At 27.7% G+C, this 22,019-nt stretch overlaps 1 protein-coding gene across 4 annotated transcripts in view; it reads right to left on the bottom strand.

Moving 5' to 3' along the window:
• rsh (Rap GTPase activating protein radish) overlaps positions 1-22,019 on the bottom strand; it is a 109,358-nt gene that overhangs the window by 8,389 nt on the left and 78,950 nt on the right. For 2 of the 4 annotated variants that reach the window (XM_015316385.2, XM_089179466.1), the window contains exons 2-18: positions 21,379-21,436; positions 20,016-20,152; positions 19,100-19,537; positions 18,730-18,946; positions 18,107-18,551; positions 17,478-17,616; positions 17,206-17,380; positions 16,833-17,052; positions 16,614-16,725; positions 6,735-6,837; positions 5,934-6,106; positions 3,362-3,812; positions 2,557-2,953; positions 2,219-2,468; positions 1,957-2,128; positions 1,639-1,878; positions 1,231-1,386 (exon numbers count right to left, since the gene is read on the bottom strand). In XM_015316385.2, coding sequence (XP_015171871.1) covers positions 1,231-1,386; positions 1,639-1,878; positions 1,957-2,128; positions 2,219-2,468; positions 2,557-2,953; positions 3,362-3,812; positions 5,934-6,106; positions 6,735-6,837; positions 16,614-16,725; positions 16,833-17,052; positions 17,206-17,380; positions 17,478-17,616; positions 18,107-18,551; positions 18,730-18,946; positions 19,100-19,537; positions 20,016-20,152; positions 21,379-21,413 — 3,860 coding nt within the window. In that variant the 5' untranslated portion in view covers positions 21,414-21,436. The remainder of the gene's footprint in view (positions 1-1,230; positions 1,387-1,638; positions 1,879-1,956; positions 2,129-2,218; positions 2,469-2,556; positions 2,954-3,361; positions 3,813-5,933; positions 6,107-6,734; positions 6,838-16,613; positions 16,726-16,832; positions 17,053-17,205; positions 17,381-17,477; positions 17,617-18,106; positions 18,552-18,729; positions 18,947-19,099; positions 19,538-20,015; positions 20,153-21,378; positions 21,437-22,019) is intronic. The other 2 variants (XM_015316393.2, XM_015316404.2) reach the window with 2 other exon arrangements.

The following is a 22,019-nucleotide window of genomic DNA, read 5'->3' as shown; positions in this document are numbered from 1 at the left end:
ACCAGTATCTCACAGAATACGCTAAAGCGGCACCTCGGGGTACGGATCGGAATTTGTCGTAAAGGTAGGATTAAGGATTTATATTATTTTAAGGACATGATTTATCTATAAACAATCGATAAATGCCAATTTTTTGTTTCCTTTATCCTTTTATTACTAGTTTTCTTTTTCTTCCTTATGATATAATAATGAGTTACAAAAAATCTGCATGCCGTTACATTGTCTACGTTGGTTTTATTACCTTATTATTAAAATTAATAGAAGAAAAATAAATATATGTATATAAATAAAATACGTAGAGGAGTGCAAAACAAAATAATATCGCATAAGGCTGCAGGTTTTGTTTTCTTTTTATCCATAAAAAATTTAGTGCCAATTGGTGGTTTACAAAAGTAAGTAGGCACCGACGGACCGCAAACGATACTGCTTTTGTGCAATTGCTTCATAACGACGACGACGACGACGACGACGACGATGACGATTTAAAAAAAAAATTGCATGCGACACAAAATTGGAAAATACCTTTTAATATACCATTTGCATAATTGCTTTTTGTTTTAATAAATTCATTTAAAAATATAATAATAATGATACGGACTAAACATGCGGTGCTTTAAGGATAGGAGACATGGATGTGCCGTGAAATAATACATTTAATAATAATAATAATAATAATAATAATAATAATAATAATTATTATATAAATATAATAAATATATCTTATATGAAAAGAGCATTCGACATTTAAAATGCAGGCATTAGTCTCATCATTCGAGAATATTCCATATAATTTTCATTTATATTTTCTTATTTATTTTATTTTTTTATTTTTTAAATATTCAATCTTTCTTACTTTTTTTTTTAAATACCAATCGAGAATAAGTATTGCACGTGCACAGAAAATAATCCAATTCTTATCGTATTCTTATCGTAATTCGAGCATATCGAAAGTAGACAAATTTTTGAAAAAAATAATAAGAAATTGAAATGTGAACAAATTTTGTTTCTATTTATTATTAGCTTACCTAATTAACTGCACAGTAATAAATAGATAGATAGATATAATTAGATAGATAGATAGATAAACAGATAGACAGAGATAGTACATACATGAATTCCATTTTCTTTCGTTTAACTTCCAATTTCATATCGATTTTAAATAATATGAAACTATGCCTGCGAGATTATAAGCAATGATAAATAATATTATTATACTTAACTATAACGTACCTAGGACTTTCCATGTCTGGAACTTGTAGGAAATTAGAACTCTTTGGTTTTTGTGGACTTAGCAAGGTTGGTGCTGGTCTTGCTAATAATTCGGCAACTGGTACTTGAGGACTTCCAAAACCTGCTTGGATTCCATATAACATCTCTTGAAATACCCTGAAATTATTCAAAAAAATCTTAATTATTATATTAATTTTATTTTAACCATCTGTAAATCCATTTTGTTTTTTAATTTCAAAATGAAAAACAGGTTTCTTATTAAATTCTGCTTAGAGATTGTATTATTACAAATATTTTAGTTTATATATATATATATCTAGAAGATAATATTATTTTATTATTTTAAATAAATTTATTTGTTAGTATAGAAGAAATATTATAAATATATAATAATATATTTATAATTACCTGCTTCTAACAGCCAAGATAGCTCGAACACCAAGAAATCGGACCTTTTGTTTGTGTTGTCCAGGTACAAGGAAGGATACGTCAAATAAATTAGCATTCAATGAGACATTTTCAGCATTATTTAAGAATACTTTAGTAAAATCTTTAGCCAATTGATCATAGTCCTCAAATTTATCACGAACAGAATCCAATAATGGCGAGAATGGTCTCATATGTCCAATCGGTCTCCAAGATCCTCGTCTAAATCAATAAAATCAAATCATCAAACAATCCAAAATTCACGTAATTCATATTTATATTATAATAAATATTAATTACCTGTACGGTTTTGGAATTTGGCCAGTTTCTGCATGATTGATTAAATTGGTTACGATATCTTCCATCATTTGACTTCTCGTTCTTTCCTGCATTCTTGCAAATTTTGGTGCCGAGTAACTCGCCCTTTCACCATTCACAATTTTTGTCAGAATCCATTCCCGAAACATAGGACCTAATTTTTTTTTTGAGGGGACACAACATTAAAATATAATTTTAAAAAATTACTATAAAATATTTATATTGATCAAAATAATTAACTAACTTTTCTCAAAGACACTCTGTTCCCATAGATAAGGTTTGTAAGCACCAACTTCATCCCTGGTGACTACAGACACTTCATATTTGGTAACCTCTTTCTGAGGGCTTTTAGTTTGCGCAGCAGGACTCACACGAACCAGGATGAACGTGTGCAAAAAGTGTGACTTAATACAAGCAGGATTGAATCTCGTTTTATCAGCTTCCAAAAATACAACGCAAACTATGTCGTTGCCAATGTGTCTTTTTCTTTGTAACTATTATTTTTTAATATTAAAAATAATTATTGACATATTTGCCACTCAAATATTTTATCTATCAATGAAACAACAAATATTTTTGTACCTTTTGCGTGTCGTGTTTTTCGTAAGGTAAAAGGGTCGACACGTGGAACATGATTTCAATGCCTCGCCAATTGGTATAGACGGAATTAAATCCAGTTAAATTGTGAACGGTATCAAGACCACCTTTGTACTTGTCAAATCCCTTTAACTTGACCTTATCACCTAGAATCTGAAGAAATTCTTCGAACAATGGTGAATTCTCGTTGTTATCAAGTATCTCCTCTTCCGTACATTGTTCCTCTTTCACATATATCACTCCAACTTTAACCTCGGACTTGATGAAAGCTTGATCGAGCTTTAGAAGTTCCTCTGGGGTGTCCGGCAATTGACCAAGTGTCAACGGTGGATTGATGTTTACTTCTTTACCAAGACTACGTACTACTTCTTCACGATTGTACCTAGAAACGAGAAATATCGGTGTCCTTGACACATTTTCTTTCAAATCTCCAGAGAAAAATTAAATCAAGAAAAAGAAAAAGAAAAAGAAAAGAAAAATCTAGTAAAAATGTTTTTTTCTTTTTCTTTTTAAGAAAAACTTTTGCCTCGAAGTATTTTTAAGTTGTATTAATAAAGTTAGCCAATTTGATGAACTTTCTAATTTAACGTGAAAATATAAAAAAAAAAAAATGTATCTACGCGAGTGTATCGTTGTTGATGATGTAATCGATTAAAAATATAATTAAATCTTTTTACAACACATAAATAAGATTTAACTCAATAGTTTAGAGTTTTGTTTTATACATGCATCCATCATCCATCAAATCTCGTTACTAATTACGTAATTGGTTAATTTATTTATTAATTACCGATCAGCGAAAACACAACTGGCTGGTATAAGTCCATGTACCGTATAACTGATTGCCCTAACGAGTATTCTAAATTGATCCCGTCCATTAAGAGTTTCTTGTTTGATGCTGAGTATCACCGGTCCAAGATCTTCATCGTTCGTAAAATAATTCCAATGTTCAGATGCGTAAAAATATTTCTCATAAGTTTCTTGTTCGACCGACGTTAACTCGAAACATTGATATTTCTCCCATTGTTCTTCGATAGCCGTTTTCTTTCTCGTACTGTCATTCGTCTCGAATTCTCTTTCTTCTGACAAAGAAAATTGATAATCCTCGACTTCATCGGGATCTAGACCATCCCTGTCATTTCTTTCATTGCTAAGATCGGTGGTTATCTGTTGTCTGGAACATTCGATCCAATAACCCGGTGCTGGGATAAAATTGTGCGGATACTCTTGACAGAATTCATCTATAAAAAAAAGAAAACAAATAAAAGGAATTTAACAACTTTTTATTATGATAGAACAAAAAAAAACAAAAAAACAAACAAACGAGAAGAACGATTGACAAAGCTTTGCAATTTTTTTATCGTTCGATAAAATGCAAACAAGTTGACAATTTCGAATAATTTAAATGAATCAATTGAAAAGAAAAATAATAATAATTGGAAATTCTTTTTTTTCATCATACAATAGATTGAAACAACTTGTTTACATTTGAATTGTTAATTAATAAAATTAATTTTGATATTCTTTGGTTTTTATCAACATTTAATTGTATCTTTTAAAAAAATAAAATATAAAAAGAGAATAAAAAACAACTTTGAACGTGTCTCATCGATATACATAAACGTATAATACACACATACACAAATATACGTACTGAGGGACGTAAAATTACATTTAATTTTAATCAACGTGACGAATTTATCCTCACGTAGCTCGTTTCGAAGAGCTACAGGATGAAAATCGTGTTTATGATTTCATCAAATCGTGGAACCTCGGCTGAGAGCAATTGGATATCTCGGTACCAATGGGATGTAATTTATTTCCAAAGAAAATTAATAAATAACAAGAAAGAGAGAAAGAGAGAGATAAAAGGTGTCCAGTAATACAAGAAGAAAAAGAAAATAAAGAAAGAGAAGAAAAATCATTTAGGTTGGTAAAAAGACGAGATAAGAATTTTCAAAATACAAGTAATACGAATTTCACAGGAAAAAATTTAATACGGTTCGAAAGAATTTTAGAAAGAGAAAGAAAACAAAAAGAAAGAAAGACAGAGATAGAGAGAAAGAGATAAGAACAAAGATAACAAAACTATTTTGATTTATCTTCCAGTTGAATCCAAGATTGATTCTCTTCCACTTAGAAACGTATTCAAGGATTAGTATTTCTTCTATCATTGTTAGAGTATCCTTTAACAATTCGTCATTTCCATCTTCTCTAAATTCTTCTTTCAAAGTATTTACTTCTCTCAAAGTATCTCGATATCCTTCGTTTAGTAATTTTCTTTCCTTTTTCTTTCCTTTCCTTTGATTGTTGACGATAACGCAGTCGACCCACTGTAAGGTGGAACACCAAGCTGTTTCGAAACAGGGCTTGGTATTCTGACTTAGAGTGAGCCGCCTGCGTTGCCATTTTTTTGGCTCCTGATTTCATAATGATCCTTTTATTATAGCGTCCTTCTTCCGTATAATTATAATTACTTTTGTTCGTTAGTAATTAACTATCCCCTATCTTGTATATTTTTTCTTTTTTTTTGTTTGCCTTTCGTTGGAGATTTGAATGAAAATAAAATAATCTTTTCGTGTTTAAAAATTGATTACGATCGTCAATTTTCTCTTTCTCTCTCTTTTGTTGATAGAAATAAAAAATAGATTTTTTAAAAATTCTAAAATATTGTGTAAAATAATTTTGCGTGTATGTGTGTGTGTGTGTGTTAAGACGAGATAGTTTGTAAATGTGTATAAGTGAATATATGTTTTCTTAAATAATCGCGTGTAATCCAAGTAGGAGAAACCACCTGTAGCTATGCACCACATACACATACACGCTTATAAAAGTTCCTATATATATACGTGTATATTATATATGTGTTATGTATCTATGTATATGTTCGGCTTTCTAAGCGACCCTTTGAAACGTTACAAAGCCGACTTTGCGTTAAGAGAGAGAGAGAGAGAGAGAGAGAGAGAGAGAGAGAGAGAGAGAAAAGAGTGAATGATAGAAATAGAAAAGAAACTCGAAAGTAAAAGAACATATGAACTAGTTTCTTCAAAAATTTGTTAAACAAACGTTAAAGTTTAACAATTGGTCGATTTTTACATTTATATTTGTTTCATATGTATTCAAATTTGTTCACTGTATGTTTATATATTTCAATCATCCTAATATTTCATATTGGAATTGTTTATCAATTTTAAAACAAATTTTTCATATTCATATATATGTTTCACTTACGTTTATACATTATTAATGAACAAATTTGTTCACATATGTTCGTAAACATTTGTTTAAAATTCTATGAAAAGAAAATGAACTTAATCGTTAGATGTAATTAATATAGGTGTATAAAGGATAATAATTCATACCTGAACAAGCTTGAGATGGTAAAAGAAATATCAAAGTATTTGATGATTTTCTTCTGGCAACCGCGTTGCCTAAACTGTGTGGTTTGAAGCTGCGCAACAGCTGCATGAAGTCCGAGCACTCCATCAGCGCCACGTCGGCAAAATGCAGATCGCAAAGTATCTGATTTTTAAACCTACGAAAAACAATAAACTAAATAACAATAATTATCTTTTTCTCAAAAGTAAGAAACAAAAAATATAATTAATATCTATTTTTATTTATTTGTTCCAATAGAAAAATAAAATGAAAATATCCACTAGAAAAGAAGAAACGTGTCTACATATTAGGGAAATAAAAAGATATTTCCTTCCTAGGACCTTTAACCCTTTGCACTATAACAACGTGTGATCCTCGTAATATGCTTTATGATCCAAACATGAGAAAGCTTCCATGCATTAAATCATAGTACAAGGATATGTATTAAATCATAATACAATACTAATTATTTGATTTATTAATCTGCGAAAAATAATAAGAAAAATTACTGCAATTATTACTTCCAAATAGAAAAAGAAATTATTAACATCTATTTTTTTCTCATTCAATCAAAGAAATTAGAAAAAAAGAAACCTTCCAAAGGTTGTATACATATATTATAGGGGAAAAATAGAATCCTTTTTGAGAAAAGTTACTTCGATTTTGATATACCAACAGATATCTATATCTATATATATATTTATATAAATATATAGCCCCATATATAGAGATATTCTTATCCAATGGTATTATCTAAACCAATAAAAAAATATTAGAACACTAACCGCCTCGCCCTTTTCTGATTGATTCCCGTCAGATTGGCGCCGCAACTGTTACATTTTAGGCACTCCTCGTGGTAGTGGTTGTTGTCGTATAGCGACGACGGTTCTTGAAACAATAAAAATAAACAAATAAATAAATAGATATCATTCTATGAACGAGTTGTTTAAAAGAGAAAGAAAGTAAGAAAGAAAAACAGAGACTGGTAAAACTAACTTACATACATACACATACACATATATATAAGGATAGATAGTGAGTACATCCAAGTACTCTTAAAACTTCGACCTCTTAGGCCCCAAACACCTAAACCTTTTTTTCCTTTATTCGTGTTTTTACTTAACGACCCTTCAACGAGCTCGTGTCGTCTAAGGGTGTGGCACGAACTTTTCTTGTTCTCTTTTTTTCTTTCTTTCTTTTCTTCTCTCTCTGTCTGTCTTTTTTTTTCTTTTTCTTTTTATCTTGTTCGTGACACTACCAAGGGAGTCATAAAGAATTCCAGCACGTGTCAGGTCAAGAATTCTGATGTGCCGATGCAGACGAGTCGTCTCGTCTAGTCGAGTCTATGGAACAACCCCGTTAAATTCTTCGTATTATTTTTTTTCTTTTTTTTATCGATACTTTTCGATTTTAAAAGATACTTTTATTATATGTGTGTATTATAATATTATCTTTTAATATATATCTGTACTTATTCAAATGGTATGTGTTCGATAACACGTGTAGTTTGTTTCTTATTTTTTATTAACTACAATTGATTTATTTAAATTTCGAGTGAGTTTTTTTATGCAAATTTTTAGAATAAAATTTATTCATTTTGTTTTTAATCTTAAAATATTGTATACTATTAGTTTAAAAATAATATATTAAAAGTTACTATTCAAACGCAGAGAAATAATTATTTTCTGTTGTTTGTATATTCGATGAGAAAATATTAAAAATCTCGACGATATTTATCGACTAATTCAATAAAATGCTACACGTGATACTGTGCCTGCAAATTAAAAAGAGATAGAAAGAAGGATTTGAAAAAAAAAAATAAATCCATTCGACTACAAAATCAACTTAACAGTTAACAATATTAAATCCCCCTTCTAGAACAAACTTTTCAGTTAAATTGTAAAGTGGATTTCCATGTGTCTGACTTAACGTAGCCTATTCTACTTCAATACTCTGCTACACTACTACAAGCACTCTACCGGTAAGTAGAAACATTGCTTTTAGGTCAGACAAGGTACACGAATTTCGAGGCTAATCTCGTTTTCGATTCAAACAAAAAGCACTTTTCGATAACAATTTTGATTTTACACATACACATACACACTCACACATCTTTATATATATAATGCAAATGTATAACATTTGTTCAAACTTCATCGTTTATTTATATCATTATTATTATTATATAAATTCATTCTCTCGTTAATTGTTTTTCTTTCCTTTTTAATTTCATTTTTTTTTATTAATATTCACTTACAATTCTAGATATTTAAAAAAAAAAATCCAATACGTGTGATTCTAATTTGAATAAAAATCGTAAATCTTTTAATAAGCAAATGACGTACGTTTGATAAATATTCGCTACCTTTTTCATTATATATTCTATTCCATAGAGGTAATAACACGCCCACGTACTTCGCAATGGCGATTCGAGCTTATCGGTAATTCACCCTTATCTTTTCCAATCCCCCCTCCCACCACCATTCCCCTTTCGTCATCCTCCACCATCTTTTCTACTATTTCTTCTTCTTCTTCTTCTTATTCCTTTTATTTTTCTCTCATTTATATTCTTATTCTCTCTCCCATATACCCACATACACGTATACACAAAAAAAAAGGATGTCTTATCTTGGCTTAGGTATTTTAACGTTCAACCCTCTTATATGTATTCTAATGTGATTAGCAAGCTATTTTTATAACCTTCTTCTTATTCCTCTTTTTTCTTCTTCTTCATCTCCCTAACTGTGGTCCCTTTTTCTTTTTTATAGATTTTATTATCCTAAATTTAAATTTTTATCTTTTTCTTATTTTTTTCTTCTTAAGTTATTATTATATGTCTGACTCAATGTAATCTATACTAATGTACTACTTCTATAAGCGCCTTACCAGTAAGTAGTAACATTGCTTTTAGGTCAGACAAAGCACACGAATTTTGAAACTATAATATCTTTTATACTTTTATTTTATTTATATTTTAATAATAATGATACTGTTCGTTTAAAGTTTTATTATATTTTGTAATCTTATTTTTCTTCATTTATTTCTTAATTTTATATTATTATTTATATATATATATATATATATATATATATATATATATATATATATATATATATTTTTTTGTATCTTGCATTTTTATTTTCTTTTATCTCAAATTTTGTTCTTATTCTACATTTTTTTATTATTTAAATTTTAAGAGTTAAGAGTACTATACACGTAATACATAGTAAGTATATATTCTTTAGTTAATATATTTTTCATCGTAATACATAATATATATAACATTTTATGACGGTAGAAAAAGAGAGAAAATCCAAAATATTTTATTCAAATAAAATGTTCATCCTGAAATTACATTGTCTTAATAATAGATTGTACTATAAGTATTAATATATTATTAGTTTTTATATTATAATTCATATATATGTAGTACAATTTTGGTATTTTACACACGTACAAAAATACGTGTACTACATCATAAATTTATATATTATTTAATTAAATTACAAACAAATTTTATTTAACAAAAGAGTATAACAATATTAAATATTTTCTTGAATGAAAAACACAACATGATAACAAAATATTAATCATAACTGACTATTCATTTTTATTATCAAATGAAATAATCGGACTTTTTATTTCTCTTTCAATCTATAAACATATATATATGTATGAAAAAAATCCCTTGGTAGTATCAGAATAGAATGAAAAAAAGATTTAAAACAGTGTTTTGCGAAAGTACCTAGTGAAATACATACAACATAGTTTATGAATATTCAGTAAGAACGTTCATAGTGCTACTACGCCCGGTTACGTCGACATCTCTGATGGCTCGTTCTAAATTCAAAATGTAATTACACGTAGATATCAAATGTGAGACCACAATTGTGCACGCGAGTTTTATTCATTTAAAATATATATCAACATGGATGTGCATAGCTATATAGATACACATACATAGTTTTATATATATATCAAAATAAAAGTAGTAACTTTTAACACAATTATTATGGTACAAAAAAAAAAATATATTTCAATTTTTTCTTTTTAATAATACATTAATTAAAATTGGATTAAATTAATTTTCTTTTTATAGTTAACATTTTCCAAATGTATTATTATTATATATCCAGTTGCAATTTTATTAAATATTGTTAATCAATTGAGACAAAAGTTGCAACTTACCAAAAATATTATAAATCTTTCGTGTAATCAAATTACAATTTTATTATGGTTAACAAAAAAAATCTCAATGTTAATGAATTTAAATTGATTATCGTAACATAAAAACAAGTTGCAACTTTATAAAAAATATTTCAAATCATTCGTGTAAGTGCATTACAATTTTATTTTAGTTAACCAAAAAAAGAAAAAAATCATTAAACATTAATTTATTTAAATCGATTATCGTAACATAAAAATTGAACTATTCGTATGATTATTATTATAATTTTTGTTGTTGTTAAATGCAGATAATTTTTCTCACGAAAATACATTAAATTGGAAGATATAAATGTATATAGAAATATTTTATGGAAGGTATTATAGTCAGATAGATATTTCTCTCGTTTCGAGGACAGTAGAGATAAAGGTACGAAATCAGTTCTACAGAAATTAATAACGAAGACGCAGGCCATTGTCCGAGAAATATATGAAGCGAGTTAGAATTTGCGAATAGCTTGACATAGAATTTATCGAGAGCTAATGAAATTCCTGAAATCGCAGTTTTCCAACGTTTGTTGATGGAAGATGATGACGTATGCTTTTCTTAATTTGATCTTACCGAAGGATATGGTATTAATTAAATAATATAAAGATTCATGTAATAATAATTAATCAAATATTATTTATAAAAATTAATTAGATAGTTTAAATATATTATAAATAATTTTGATAGGGTTAGAAAATATATACAAAATTTAATTATTTTTATTATTTGAAATGTTTAATAAAGTTCTAGGAAATTATTGAATTAATTATTGGGAAATGTATGTGTGACCCTAATTTTGTTTTTTTAATAATTTTTAAAGTTCTTTCTAGTTATACAAATTTGTTGTATTAATTATTTATAAAATTTAATTTTTATATTATTTTTAAATATATATTTATATTATAAAAAGGTATTAAAGCGGCCATCAAAAATTTATATGGAATTTATTAATATAAATATTTATTTTGAATTTAATTTTAATATTAATTTTACATTCAATTATGTTGTAAATTATGTGGTTAATTTTTATATTTAATTATAGAAAATTTTCTAATTATTAGAAAATATAATATATTTAAAAATTTTTTTAAATTTGTTATTTTATTAAAATTTTATAATTTCATAAATTTTGTATTTTATTAAAAATATATAAAATTTATTTATTTATTTATTAAATTATATTTCGTGTTTTTAATAGAATTATGAAAAAAATGTTAATTTAATCATGGTAAAAACATCAAATGAAAAATACGATCAATTAATTTTATATTCAGTTATGTTATAAATAATGTGGTTAATTTCTATATTTAATTATAGAAAATTTTCTAATTATTTATCAGAAAAAAAATATATATATATTAATATAAGTAATTATATATTAATATATAAATATATATATATATATATATATATAATTGATCAGCTTTCTTGTTTAAATTATATTTCGTATTTTTAAATAAACTTATGAAAAAATTAATTTTCATTTAATCATTAAATGAAAAATATTATCAAATCATCGTATCTAACATAAGAATTACGATATTATTAGCATTCTCTCATTTTCTTTTTCTCCATCAGCTATATTATAATCTTTCTTCTATCATCATCATTCTCACGTACATTACATTAGATTTAACGATCGTTCAACACCTGGCACTACCTTTTCCCAATAATCTAACTTCATCGTTGAAGTAAGAATTATCGACAATATTAGATATCGTGACTTATATGCATAATCAAGAATGATTAAATCAAATAATCGTCCAATTAAAAGAGAGACCATAAGATTGAATCGATACGAACACACAAAAAATATCACTTTGCAGTTAATTCAAGAAATAAATAATGCATAAATCTTTGCAAGATAAATAATAATTATTGATTATATATTTTTTTTATTTTGTTTTCTTTTCTTTGCTTTTTTTTTCTTTTCTTTTTTCTGGCCTTCGTTTGCACACCAATCTCGATTAACATTTTTTCGATTAAAAATCCATTAAGGTCGAGTTACACGATAGATATACCGATATAATGCTATCAAGACCTTCAATTGAATTGCCATTTGAAACGACATTGTAATTCTTATGGATCCCACTTTTTTTTCCATATTTTTTCATAAATGGAGTAAAAGACGTACTATTATCTTATTGTCTGATCATCTCTACTGTTTTTATTATACGGTCTAATCGATTCGAACAAATTTTTATTTGTAATTTTCTTTTATTCATCCACACACACACACACACACACACACACACATTTTGTCTTTTTTTTTTAATATTAATACAAACAAATTTAGCAAGCGAGATGTTACATTGAATTAATAATTATTTTCATTTAAAAATCAATTAATCGCTTAAGTAATTGTTTTCTTTTAAAGAATCTACTATTATTAAAAGTAATCAAGTTGGAAGATGAAAAAAAGTAGACGTACTTTGAGAATACTCAACCGTGTATCTGTGTGTGTGTTTTATAAAACGCACACAAAATTTTTCTTTTAATTTTCTTAACGAGATCAAAACATGAGATAGAAAATTGAATTTCAAAATTCAATAGCAAATCATTTAAGAATTCAATTCCATTTTTACAACATTAAAACCTATACATTTATTAATTTATTGTATATATTCTATTAAACGTTAAGTTATAATTGTTAAATAATTAAATTACGATAGTTGAATTTAATTCGAATTTTTTGTTTAAAAAAAGAAAAAAGAAAAAGAAAAAGAGGAAAACCTGGAAAGTAATCTGTTTGAAAAATAAAAAGAAAACAGATACTTTTTCTACGAACTCTTATATAAGTGTGTGTGTGTGTGTGTGTGTGTGTGTGTGTTTTACAAACATACTCAAGCCTCCAAACGTTTTCGGATCGAGAAAAAGAAAAATAAGAAAGAAATGGAGGAAAAAGAAGTTGAGTAGAAATGTCGAAAAACATTCACCTCGTTACTTCAGTTCGCTTATTTCAGGTTCGCGCGCAAACATACGCGAATGTAATTTCAAAATGGACTTATTACATGAAAGAAGGAGATAGATAAAGATAGATATTAAATTCGATTTGGAAAATTACATTTGAGTAGTTTTTTTATCAATAATATGAAAAACATAAGGGGAGTTTTATCGTAAAGCTGAATTTTATTTACTGATCAAATTTCATTCCATTATTGTTTTTTTTTTTTTTTTTATTTAGTTCTAACATTTACCCAAAAGCTTATAATAAATTTTTACACGTGTTATATTTCGAGTATTATTTTTATTATCGAATGAATAAAAATTTAATTAAAACGGATTAAATTTTCATTAAGAATAAATTCCTTTCTTTTTTCATTTTTTTTTTTTAATGTTTGTCAAGAATCAAATACACTTCTCACACATATTATTTTTAAATTACAATAAATTGAATTCCAATCACGAAAATATAATTTATAAATATATTTATTTAAAATTTTATTAAATATTTCAAAGAAGAAAGAGAAAAAACACTTCATGCATTTTTTAATATATTAACAAAAAAAAGAAATAAAAACTTCGTTAGTTTTTGAATATATTAAATAAATATTAATAAAGAACAAGTTTATATAATCTTATATAAGTGTTGAATTATTTTCTATAATTTCTATTAAAAATGTAAATATTTAATCATACATATTATTCATATTCTGTTTAGCATCAAATTAGAAATTCTAATGTATACTTTAATAACGACAAAAGAAAAAAAAGAGAATAAATTTATATTTATATCTTCTTTTTAAATTATGATAATAAATCATAATAAATAATTTTTCTAATCGTTATCTCTCGTCTTTCAATATTACCATAGTAACCACCTATGACGCATTAATATCAAATAACTCTATCAATCTAAAAAGATTCATCTCAAACATATGTTTTAATCAAATAAAATCTAATTAAACAAAGATTCAATCAACATACCTCAGAAAAATCACTATTCCCATGAAGATTTTAGTACAGTTATCCTTGTATGTAAGATGATTCATACATAATTCTTCCTTTAGAAGATGAGTCCTTTTTTTCATCACTTGTATCTCTCACTTTGTTATTATTTTCTTTTCTTTTACTTTTTATTTTTTTATTTTATTCACACAAAAATCACAATATACGAAACATAGAAAAGAAAAAATAATCAAAATTTCACATGTATATACATATATGTGTGTGTGTAAAAAAAGGGAAGGTTTGTCAAGCTTGAAAAAGAAAAAAAGGGTAGGAAAGGAGTTAGTTGATAGGCTGATAAGATTTCTCAGCATGAGACGAGCAAACGAAGTGCTCCTCTCAGATAAGAAACTTCTTCTTTGTTCCGAAGAAGATAGAAATAAGATTGATAGATAAATAGATAAAAAGAAAAAACGAGAGGAAAGGAAGGAAAAAAAGAAAGAAAGGGATAAAAAAAGAGTATAGAAAGGATCGAGAGGAAAAATAATCCACGAATAGATCTTTGGCTGATACCCAAGTGCACAACTGCCACAAGTGGTTGCGTCCTGCGTCTCCTGTCTTTTTCCCTTTTATGCTTATGTGTGCGTGTGTATACGTTTTAATTGTTTTTTTTTTATTTATTTCTATTTTTTTTTTTAATTTTTTTTCTTTAATAATGAAAATACGACACGTTTGTTTATTACGCGTTTAATTTTCTTTTTTTTTCCCGAGATAAGTGATATCAAACACCTTGTACAATAGGAACGTGTAAATCTACGAACGAATCAACGCACATACATACATCACTAACACACTCGTAAACGCGATCGAATTATCGAAAAAAGAAAAAAAAAGAAAGAAGAAGAAAAGAAAGAACAAATCTGAACGTTTAATGTGAACTTATTTAGTCTTTATAAGGAATGGTACCACCCACACCCATCTTCCAAGTTTTTCTAATGAAAAATCGAAACAATGTACGTTGGAATACACTAAAAGGAAATAGACACACACACACACCAATAACAAAACAATCAAATAAAATATAATAATATTATTATTAATCCACTACGTTTTATGACGAATTGTTTTACACAACTTTATTTTATTTTTGTATTTTCTTTTTTTTTAAGAGATTATCGAGAGATGATTAAAATAAACGTTAGATTTGAAGTTAGATATTATCACAACGTGTTTTAGGTAGGACGATAGGGGCGCTCGAACGTCAACGTGCACTCCTGGATTACTCGAATCGAACTCGTTGAGGGTCGGAATGCTTCTAGCCTATATCGTCCTAGATCCTGTCTCTCTTTCCCTCTTTCCCTCTCTCTCGCTTTTTCAATCTTTCCTTTCTCTCGTTTTATTTCTCTTTCACTTTGACACTTTATAACGAAACACTTGTCATTTTTTTTCGAATAGAACAGATATCCTCGCACTAATTTGATCACTTCATTTTAAATCGTCCTTATTCATTTGTAATCCTTGCAATTTTAATATGATATTGAAATTCTTCTATCCTTTACTATCTTTTTTTCTTTATATGTTGAAGCTTGAATCGACACAGGTAGGAGGACAACCTCGAAACGACTACGTTTATACTCTTTCTCTTTCTTACCCCCTTCTCTATCTTTCCCTCTCTTTCTCTCTCTTTCTCTCTTTTTCACTGAGGAAGATACACACCCTCGTAAAGCAACGTGTCCGCGACGACGCGAAAACGGCGAACACGCACGCTCGTCCTTTCTTATTAAGAGTGAGAAAGATAGAATGATATATATGTGCACACACACATACACACATACAGATACACACGTTTGACTGTCATAAACATATATATACATACATTCTTTCTCTCTCTCTCTCTCTCTTTTTTTCTCTAAGTTCAATCTTTTTATTTGATGTCAATTTATTCATCTATTAATCTATCATTTATCTATATTCATTTATCTGTCAATTTTTTTTTCTCTTTCTATTGCTATCTTTTTCTCAAAGGGAAGTTTCCTTATATTTTTGTATTCCTTTCAGCTGTTTCTCTCTTTGTGCAGGCCTATCGACTAGCCTGCACCCACTGCGATTACTCTCGAACTAAGAGTTGTAATAGAACGCCTGCGTTCTCGTCAACCGCCAACCACCAACCCCTAAACGGTGTTCTTTCTATATACGCTTGCGTTAGATATTTACCAAAGTTTCTGATTCGTTCGACTTTATTTACCGCGAAATATTCGAATAATACGATTTGTCTTTTCAATTTAGAATAAAGAATCTTAATTAAATGCAAATGATGATTAAATATCGTTCGTGTTTGTTTGTTTTCTTTGTATCTTTTTCAACGTTTATTTTTCAAATATCGTTAAGTATTTCATAATAATAATTGGAATTTTATCTTTGTATATAAATTAAATTAATAATTGAATATTAAAACTCTAGGATTGGGGTTGAACACGCGACCTATTCGTTTATCGTTAATTTTGGATTTCTTTTCTTTTGTTTGTTTGTTCATTTTTTGTTTAAATATGTAAATTAAACTTACCAGTCTGAGTGCTGCTGTCGAAAAAAGTACTGGAAGTTTCGACGGTCATTGTGGCAAACGTTCCATCGGTAATTTGTGCAGAACTGTCTCTCCTTCCTCGATATCTTTGAACCTAATTTATGAAAAAAGTAAAAGAAAAAAAAAGAAAAAGAAGATAAAGAACAAGAAAAAGTAATTCGATCGACATTAGATTATGAAGTAATGAAAAAGAACAGTTACTTGGTAAAGTTGACCCACCGTGTCCTCATTTTGAGAACTTTGTCTACGAAAATTTCGACATCTGATCATTTCTTCCGTCGTACTTTGTCGTCTGAATCCACGTGCTATTAAAATTTCTTCGGTTGTGGTAGATTGTCTTCGCATTGTTTGAGAATGTTGAAGTGGTGCACGTGCGCAGGGACTTGGATCTCTCGATGAACAGGACGATCCACTCGGTGATCTATTTAATCGATTATCGATTTTAATACAAAAAAAAAATATTTTTCCAAAGCACTGATTATGAATGAATAAATAATTTAATTTCTTCTTATTTTTAATTTTTATATTTTAAAAATTGAAAAAATATTTTAGTAAACACAAAACGATTAAATACCTTTGAGGTTGAGCATAAGAATTTGACTGTCTTCTCAATTGTGCTTTTTTCTGTCTACTTGGACTGATATCCCTTTTATCGACAGATCTATCAGGACTTAAGTGAGTTTTTGAATCACGACGTCTTGGATAAGACGCTGAATCTGGACTAAGCGAATCCCTACGTGCTTTTCTTCCTAATAAATAAAAAATATAATACAATCAATGAAATATATTTTTTATTGAATAATTAATCATGACAAAGACAAGTTTACATGAATAATTAAGTTGTACCTCCGTCATCTGGATCGGGTGATAAGGTTGGTTGGCTACCACGTCGTCCAACAGGAGGTACGGATTCGTCTATTGCCGCTGCCTGCCGCGTTAATTTTGATAATTTGTTCGGTGACGTTTCTTTTCCTTTGTAATAACACTGTAAAATTAAAATTACGAGAATTTATATTTAATTTATGAAACAAGAAAACGAAACAAATTATAAATTTTTATTAATTCGATGTTTATTTAATTTTGTTTATAGGAATAATTTATTTAAATAATTAAAATTTATACGCCTGACGGTATGCAATACTCCAAACACAGTTGATAATGCTGCTTGCGAGCGCCAACTATTGGTTAAAAAATATTTTTATCCCCCTGTGATATGCAACCTTTTATACACGTGAGTAATAAAAGTGCCTTGCAAACGGGTGATATTAAAAAAGTTTTTTTTACCGACAAGTGACATTTGCAATCCGACATTACCGACAGTGCGTAAAGAAGTTTTTAAAGAAAAGAAAATTTTTGTTTAAACTTTTGTTTTTTGTTTTAATTAATAAAATTTTGTTTTAACTTTTTTTGTTTAAAATATCAAAACAAATAAATAAACATCATTTAATATAATTTGTAGATATTTAAATACATACTTGGGTGGTGGAATCTCTTCGAGTAGCAACTAAAGGATGTGCTGCACTGACACCGGGTGATCCAACTGGACTAGAACTACCAGTAGTCGAAGTACCAGGAAGTGGAAGACTACTTCCAGCTACTGGTGAAACACTCGGTGGTGTAACAGAAGACATTATGATTGCTGGTGTATTTACTGATGGTTCTAACGAAAGAATTTTTCCTTCTGGCGATGATCTTGCATTAACTGTCAATGAACTCGACATAGACGTTCCTGTAGTTACGCTGAACGTTTTAGTTTCCGTTGATGTATTCGTCATAACTTTACCATCGATGGTCATGCCAGTTGTAGTTGGTGTTGGTGCTCTTGTTTCCGTTGATAGCATTGGTGTTTGACTTTTTGATTCAAAACTGCTCGATCTTTCACTTTTGTCTGTTGAATTTCTACGCGTATCTGTGTGATCTCTAAAAAAAATAGAAAAAAATTATATCCAATGTTAGAATTTAAAAAATAGTACAAAATTTGATAGGACTTATTGAAAAAAAATTTGTATAATTGCTTAATATATTTGAGATAATTGAAATAATATTATATTTTATCTTATTGCATTGTGACATATTCGTAATATCACGAATTACAAACCTAGCAATATTGCTGGCACCACTGTCGGTGCTAGAAGCGCTCGGTCTTTGATCATTGATGTAATATTTAGTAGGCGTTATGGTGACACCTTCGACAGATTGCTGCGATTGTTGAGATTGTCTACGCCTGTGATGACGACAACTGTGCTTTCGCTCTCCTGAAATTGGAGCTCCGGCTACAACCGAATCCCTTCTTGACCTTGCGCTTTCCCCTGACCCTAAAAAAAATGAAACAATGTTATACATTTTCTAAATAATAATCTTTAACAATGTAATATCGTATTTTATTTTATTTCTTCATTAAAATTCGAAGATATTTCTTTTTTTTACTAAGTATACATTATATAAATAAAATAAATCAATCATTATACCTCGTCTCGGTGTTGGTGAGATTACAGTTGGTGGTTGTTGTGGTTGGACATCTTTTTTACTCCAAAATTTAGCTAAATCACTTTTAAAATCACTGATAGTCGAATCCTTTCTTGATTTCGTCGATGCTTGACTCCTGATACCACTGTCTTCCGAATTTTCACGTTTTTTTCTTAAACTTGCCAGGTGACTCGTATCCGATGTTGCTTGTCTCGGCCATGGTAATGATTTAGCAATATCAGCCAATGTTTCTCTACGATAAAGTTTACTGGCACGTCCACTCTTTCCACCTGTTCCTCCACCACCCCATTCTCTTATAATATCCGTCAATTGAGCCAAACTCGATCTTCTGCGTCGTGGATTCGTTGGCGAGGATTCTTGAATCTCGTTTGGTGGTGAGATTGATGTTATTTGTGTTGCCGAATCTCTTCTTCCTGTACCTATAAATATTTATTAATATTTTTTCAATATAATTATTTCAATGTTCTTTTATCTTATTCTTTTTCTAATAATTTTTAATTTTATATTTTTATATAATAATATATAAATATATATATATATATATATATATATATATATATATATATATATATATATATTTAATATTTAATATTTGTATTAAAAAATATATTTATTTTTAAAAAAATTTATTATTATATAAAATATATCTTTTAATATAAATATTATATATTATATATATTATATATTATTGTATTTATAATTTTTAATTATATTTCATCCTAATATTTTAATAATTTAAAAGTTCTTTAAATTTATTTTTAAGGAAATAAATTTATTTTAAAAAATATTTGTTAACAATTTTTAAATCTTATATTTGTGAATAATAATACTTTTATATTTGATAATACGAGTGTTAATTATTTTTAAATCAAAATTTGTGTATATGTTAAACTTTACCTAATCTTTGTTTCAAAGTTGTTTCCTCCACCTGTTCTCGCATAAGATCGTCCCAACCATTTCCTCCTTGCCATATTAATCCGACCTGATGACTCAGAATCGGCAGATTACACACGAAGCAGATCGCTGTCATGGTCCTGAAAAATGGAAAATAAAAACGCGAGCTCGGCTTAAGCCGACATAGACGATCATACGAATATCCTTTTTTCTTTTTTTTCTTCTTTCTCTTCTTCTTCTATTTCTTTTAATTATTCTAATTAATAGTAACAAAGTACGAACGAAAGATAAGAGAAGTGCAATTTACCAACGATCAAATATTACGTGTAAAACAGGCCATGCAAAAAACGAATTGCACAAATTTATCGAAAACGTGGCTTTTCTTTCATATTTTTTTTATATTTTTCGTGATAAAACAAACTATATTAATAAAGTAATTATTTTTTACATCGTCGATATTAATTGATAATCAACGAGAAACGTTTGATCATTATTATTAATTGTTTTAAACATTAGTACAACGTGTCTCGTTCTTTTCATTAAAAAAAAATAAAAACCACGTTTCTATTAATATTATTGAAAAGTTATTTAAACAATTTCAACACAAGAAATATTTCAAACTCATAGCAAACGATTTTAAAGTATAACGATACTTTTAAAACTATAATATACAGGGTGTTTCACAATATGTTGACAAAATTTACAGAATGATTTTGATACATTCAAATAAGAAAAAGAAAATTATGAACATATTACATGATTTTGTGTTAATTGACAGTATAAGATAAAATATATTACTCGTAAATAATTGAAACAAACAAAGAGTAAATAATTTTATATGAATTATTGGAAGACAAAAACAACAGTTTATAATTCAAAAACAAGATTCATATTAAGGGTATTATTGTAGGAATTATTTTAATCCTATTTTAGAGTATTCAAATCACTCTTCAATTTATACTCACATATTTTGAAACAACTTGTACTTATAAATATATATAAAAACTAGAAATATAAAATAACACAATTTGTAGATTATAAAATTCGTGAGACGAATATCATTCCAAAAAGCATGGATAAAAGCAGGTAACAAACTCGATCAATATTAATATGAACATTAAATATGAATAATATACACGTACACGCATATATACATATTACAATTATATAAAATATGTATTAATATAATACATATACGTGTATGTGTGAATATGAGTGCAAAATCACAACCAACAGAACCATAATGTATAATACAATGTCGTATTTCAGCGTATAGAATTATTAAAACTTGATATTTTGTAAAAATTAGTAATTTTGTTAAATTTTTTTGTTTATAAAAGGCATATATCTAATTAGTTGTTTCGACCTGTAATGTCGAAGTCTCGGGCTCTGCAACGACATCGCATGATAAGGATCTGCTCGACCTGGAAAAGATACACAGACACACAAAGATATTTTTTTTGTTTTAAACGATAAAAATGAAATCCTTTCGTAGGATGAATTTTAATGTTGAAGTACAGGATCATCGTAATCTCAGATGTAGTATCCTGGAAAAGCGTTCTGTGACTTATTTCCTTTTGTTTTTTTTTTAAAAAAAGGTAAATGATGTTAAATATTGAGAGCACGATCCTGTGTTTTACAAAATTCATTTTGTCAGTAAAAGAAAACAATATTAAGTTAGATCAATTTGATGATTACAAAGAAAAAACAATTTATTTTTGGTGAATTGAACAGTTTTATTTCTTTGATAGAAATGATTTTGTTATTTAAATAAAAATTAGTTAATACCAAAAAGAGAATGGTTTTTATATTAACTTAAAAAAATAATGTAATAAATAAGCACCCCTTTCCCTGACATCAGGCAACCATTTATACTCGAATAAAAACAAATTCGTATCAATTTAATTGACACAATATTTTTAATTTAAAAATTTAAATTTAAATCACTAAAATATATAAATATCATCGATCAATTTCCACAACGTATACAACGATTAAATTATATAT

The sequence above is a fragment of the Polistes dominula genome, unplaced genomic scaffold (assembly GCF_049000335.1).
Source record: "Polistes dominula isolate Pdom_NZ unplaced genomic scaffold, Pdom_raw_medaka contig_373, whole genome shotgun sequence".
Lineage (NCBI taxonomy): Eukaryota > Metazoa > Arthropoda > Insecta > Hymenoptera > Vespidae > Polistes > Polistes dominula.
The sequence above is the reverse complement of the archived record's forward strand: the minus strand, read 5'-3'. Positions and strand labels throughout refer to the sequence as shown.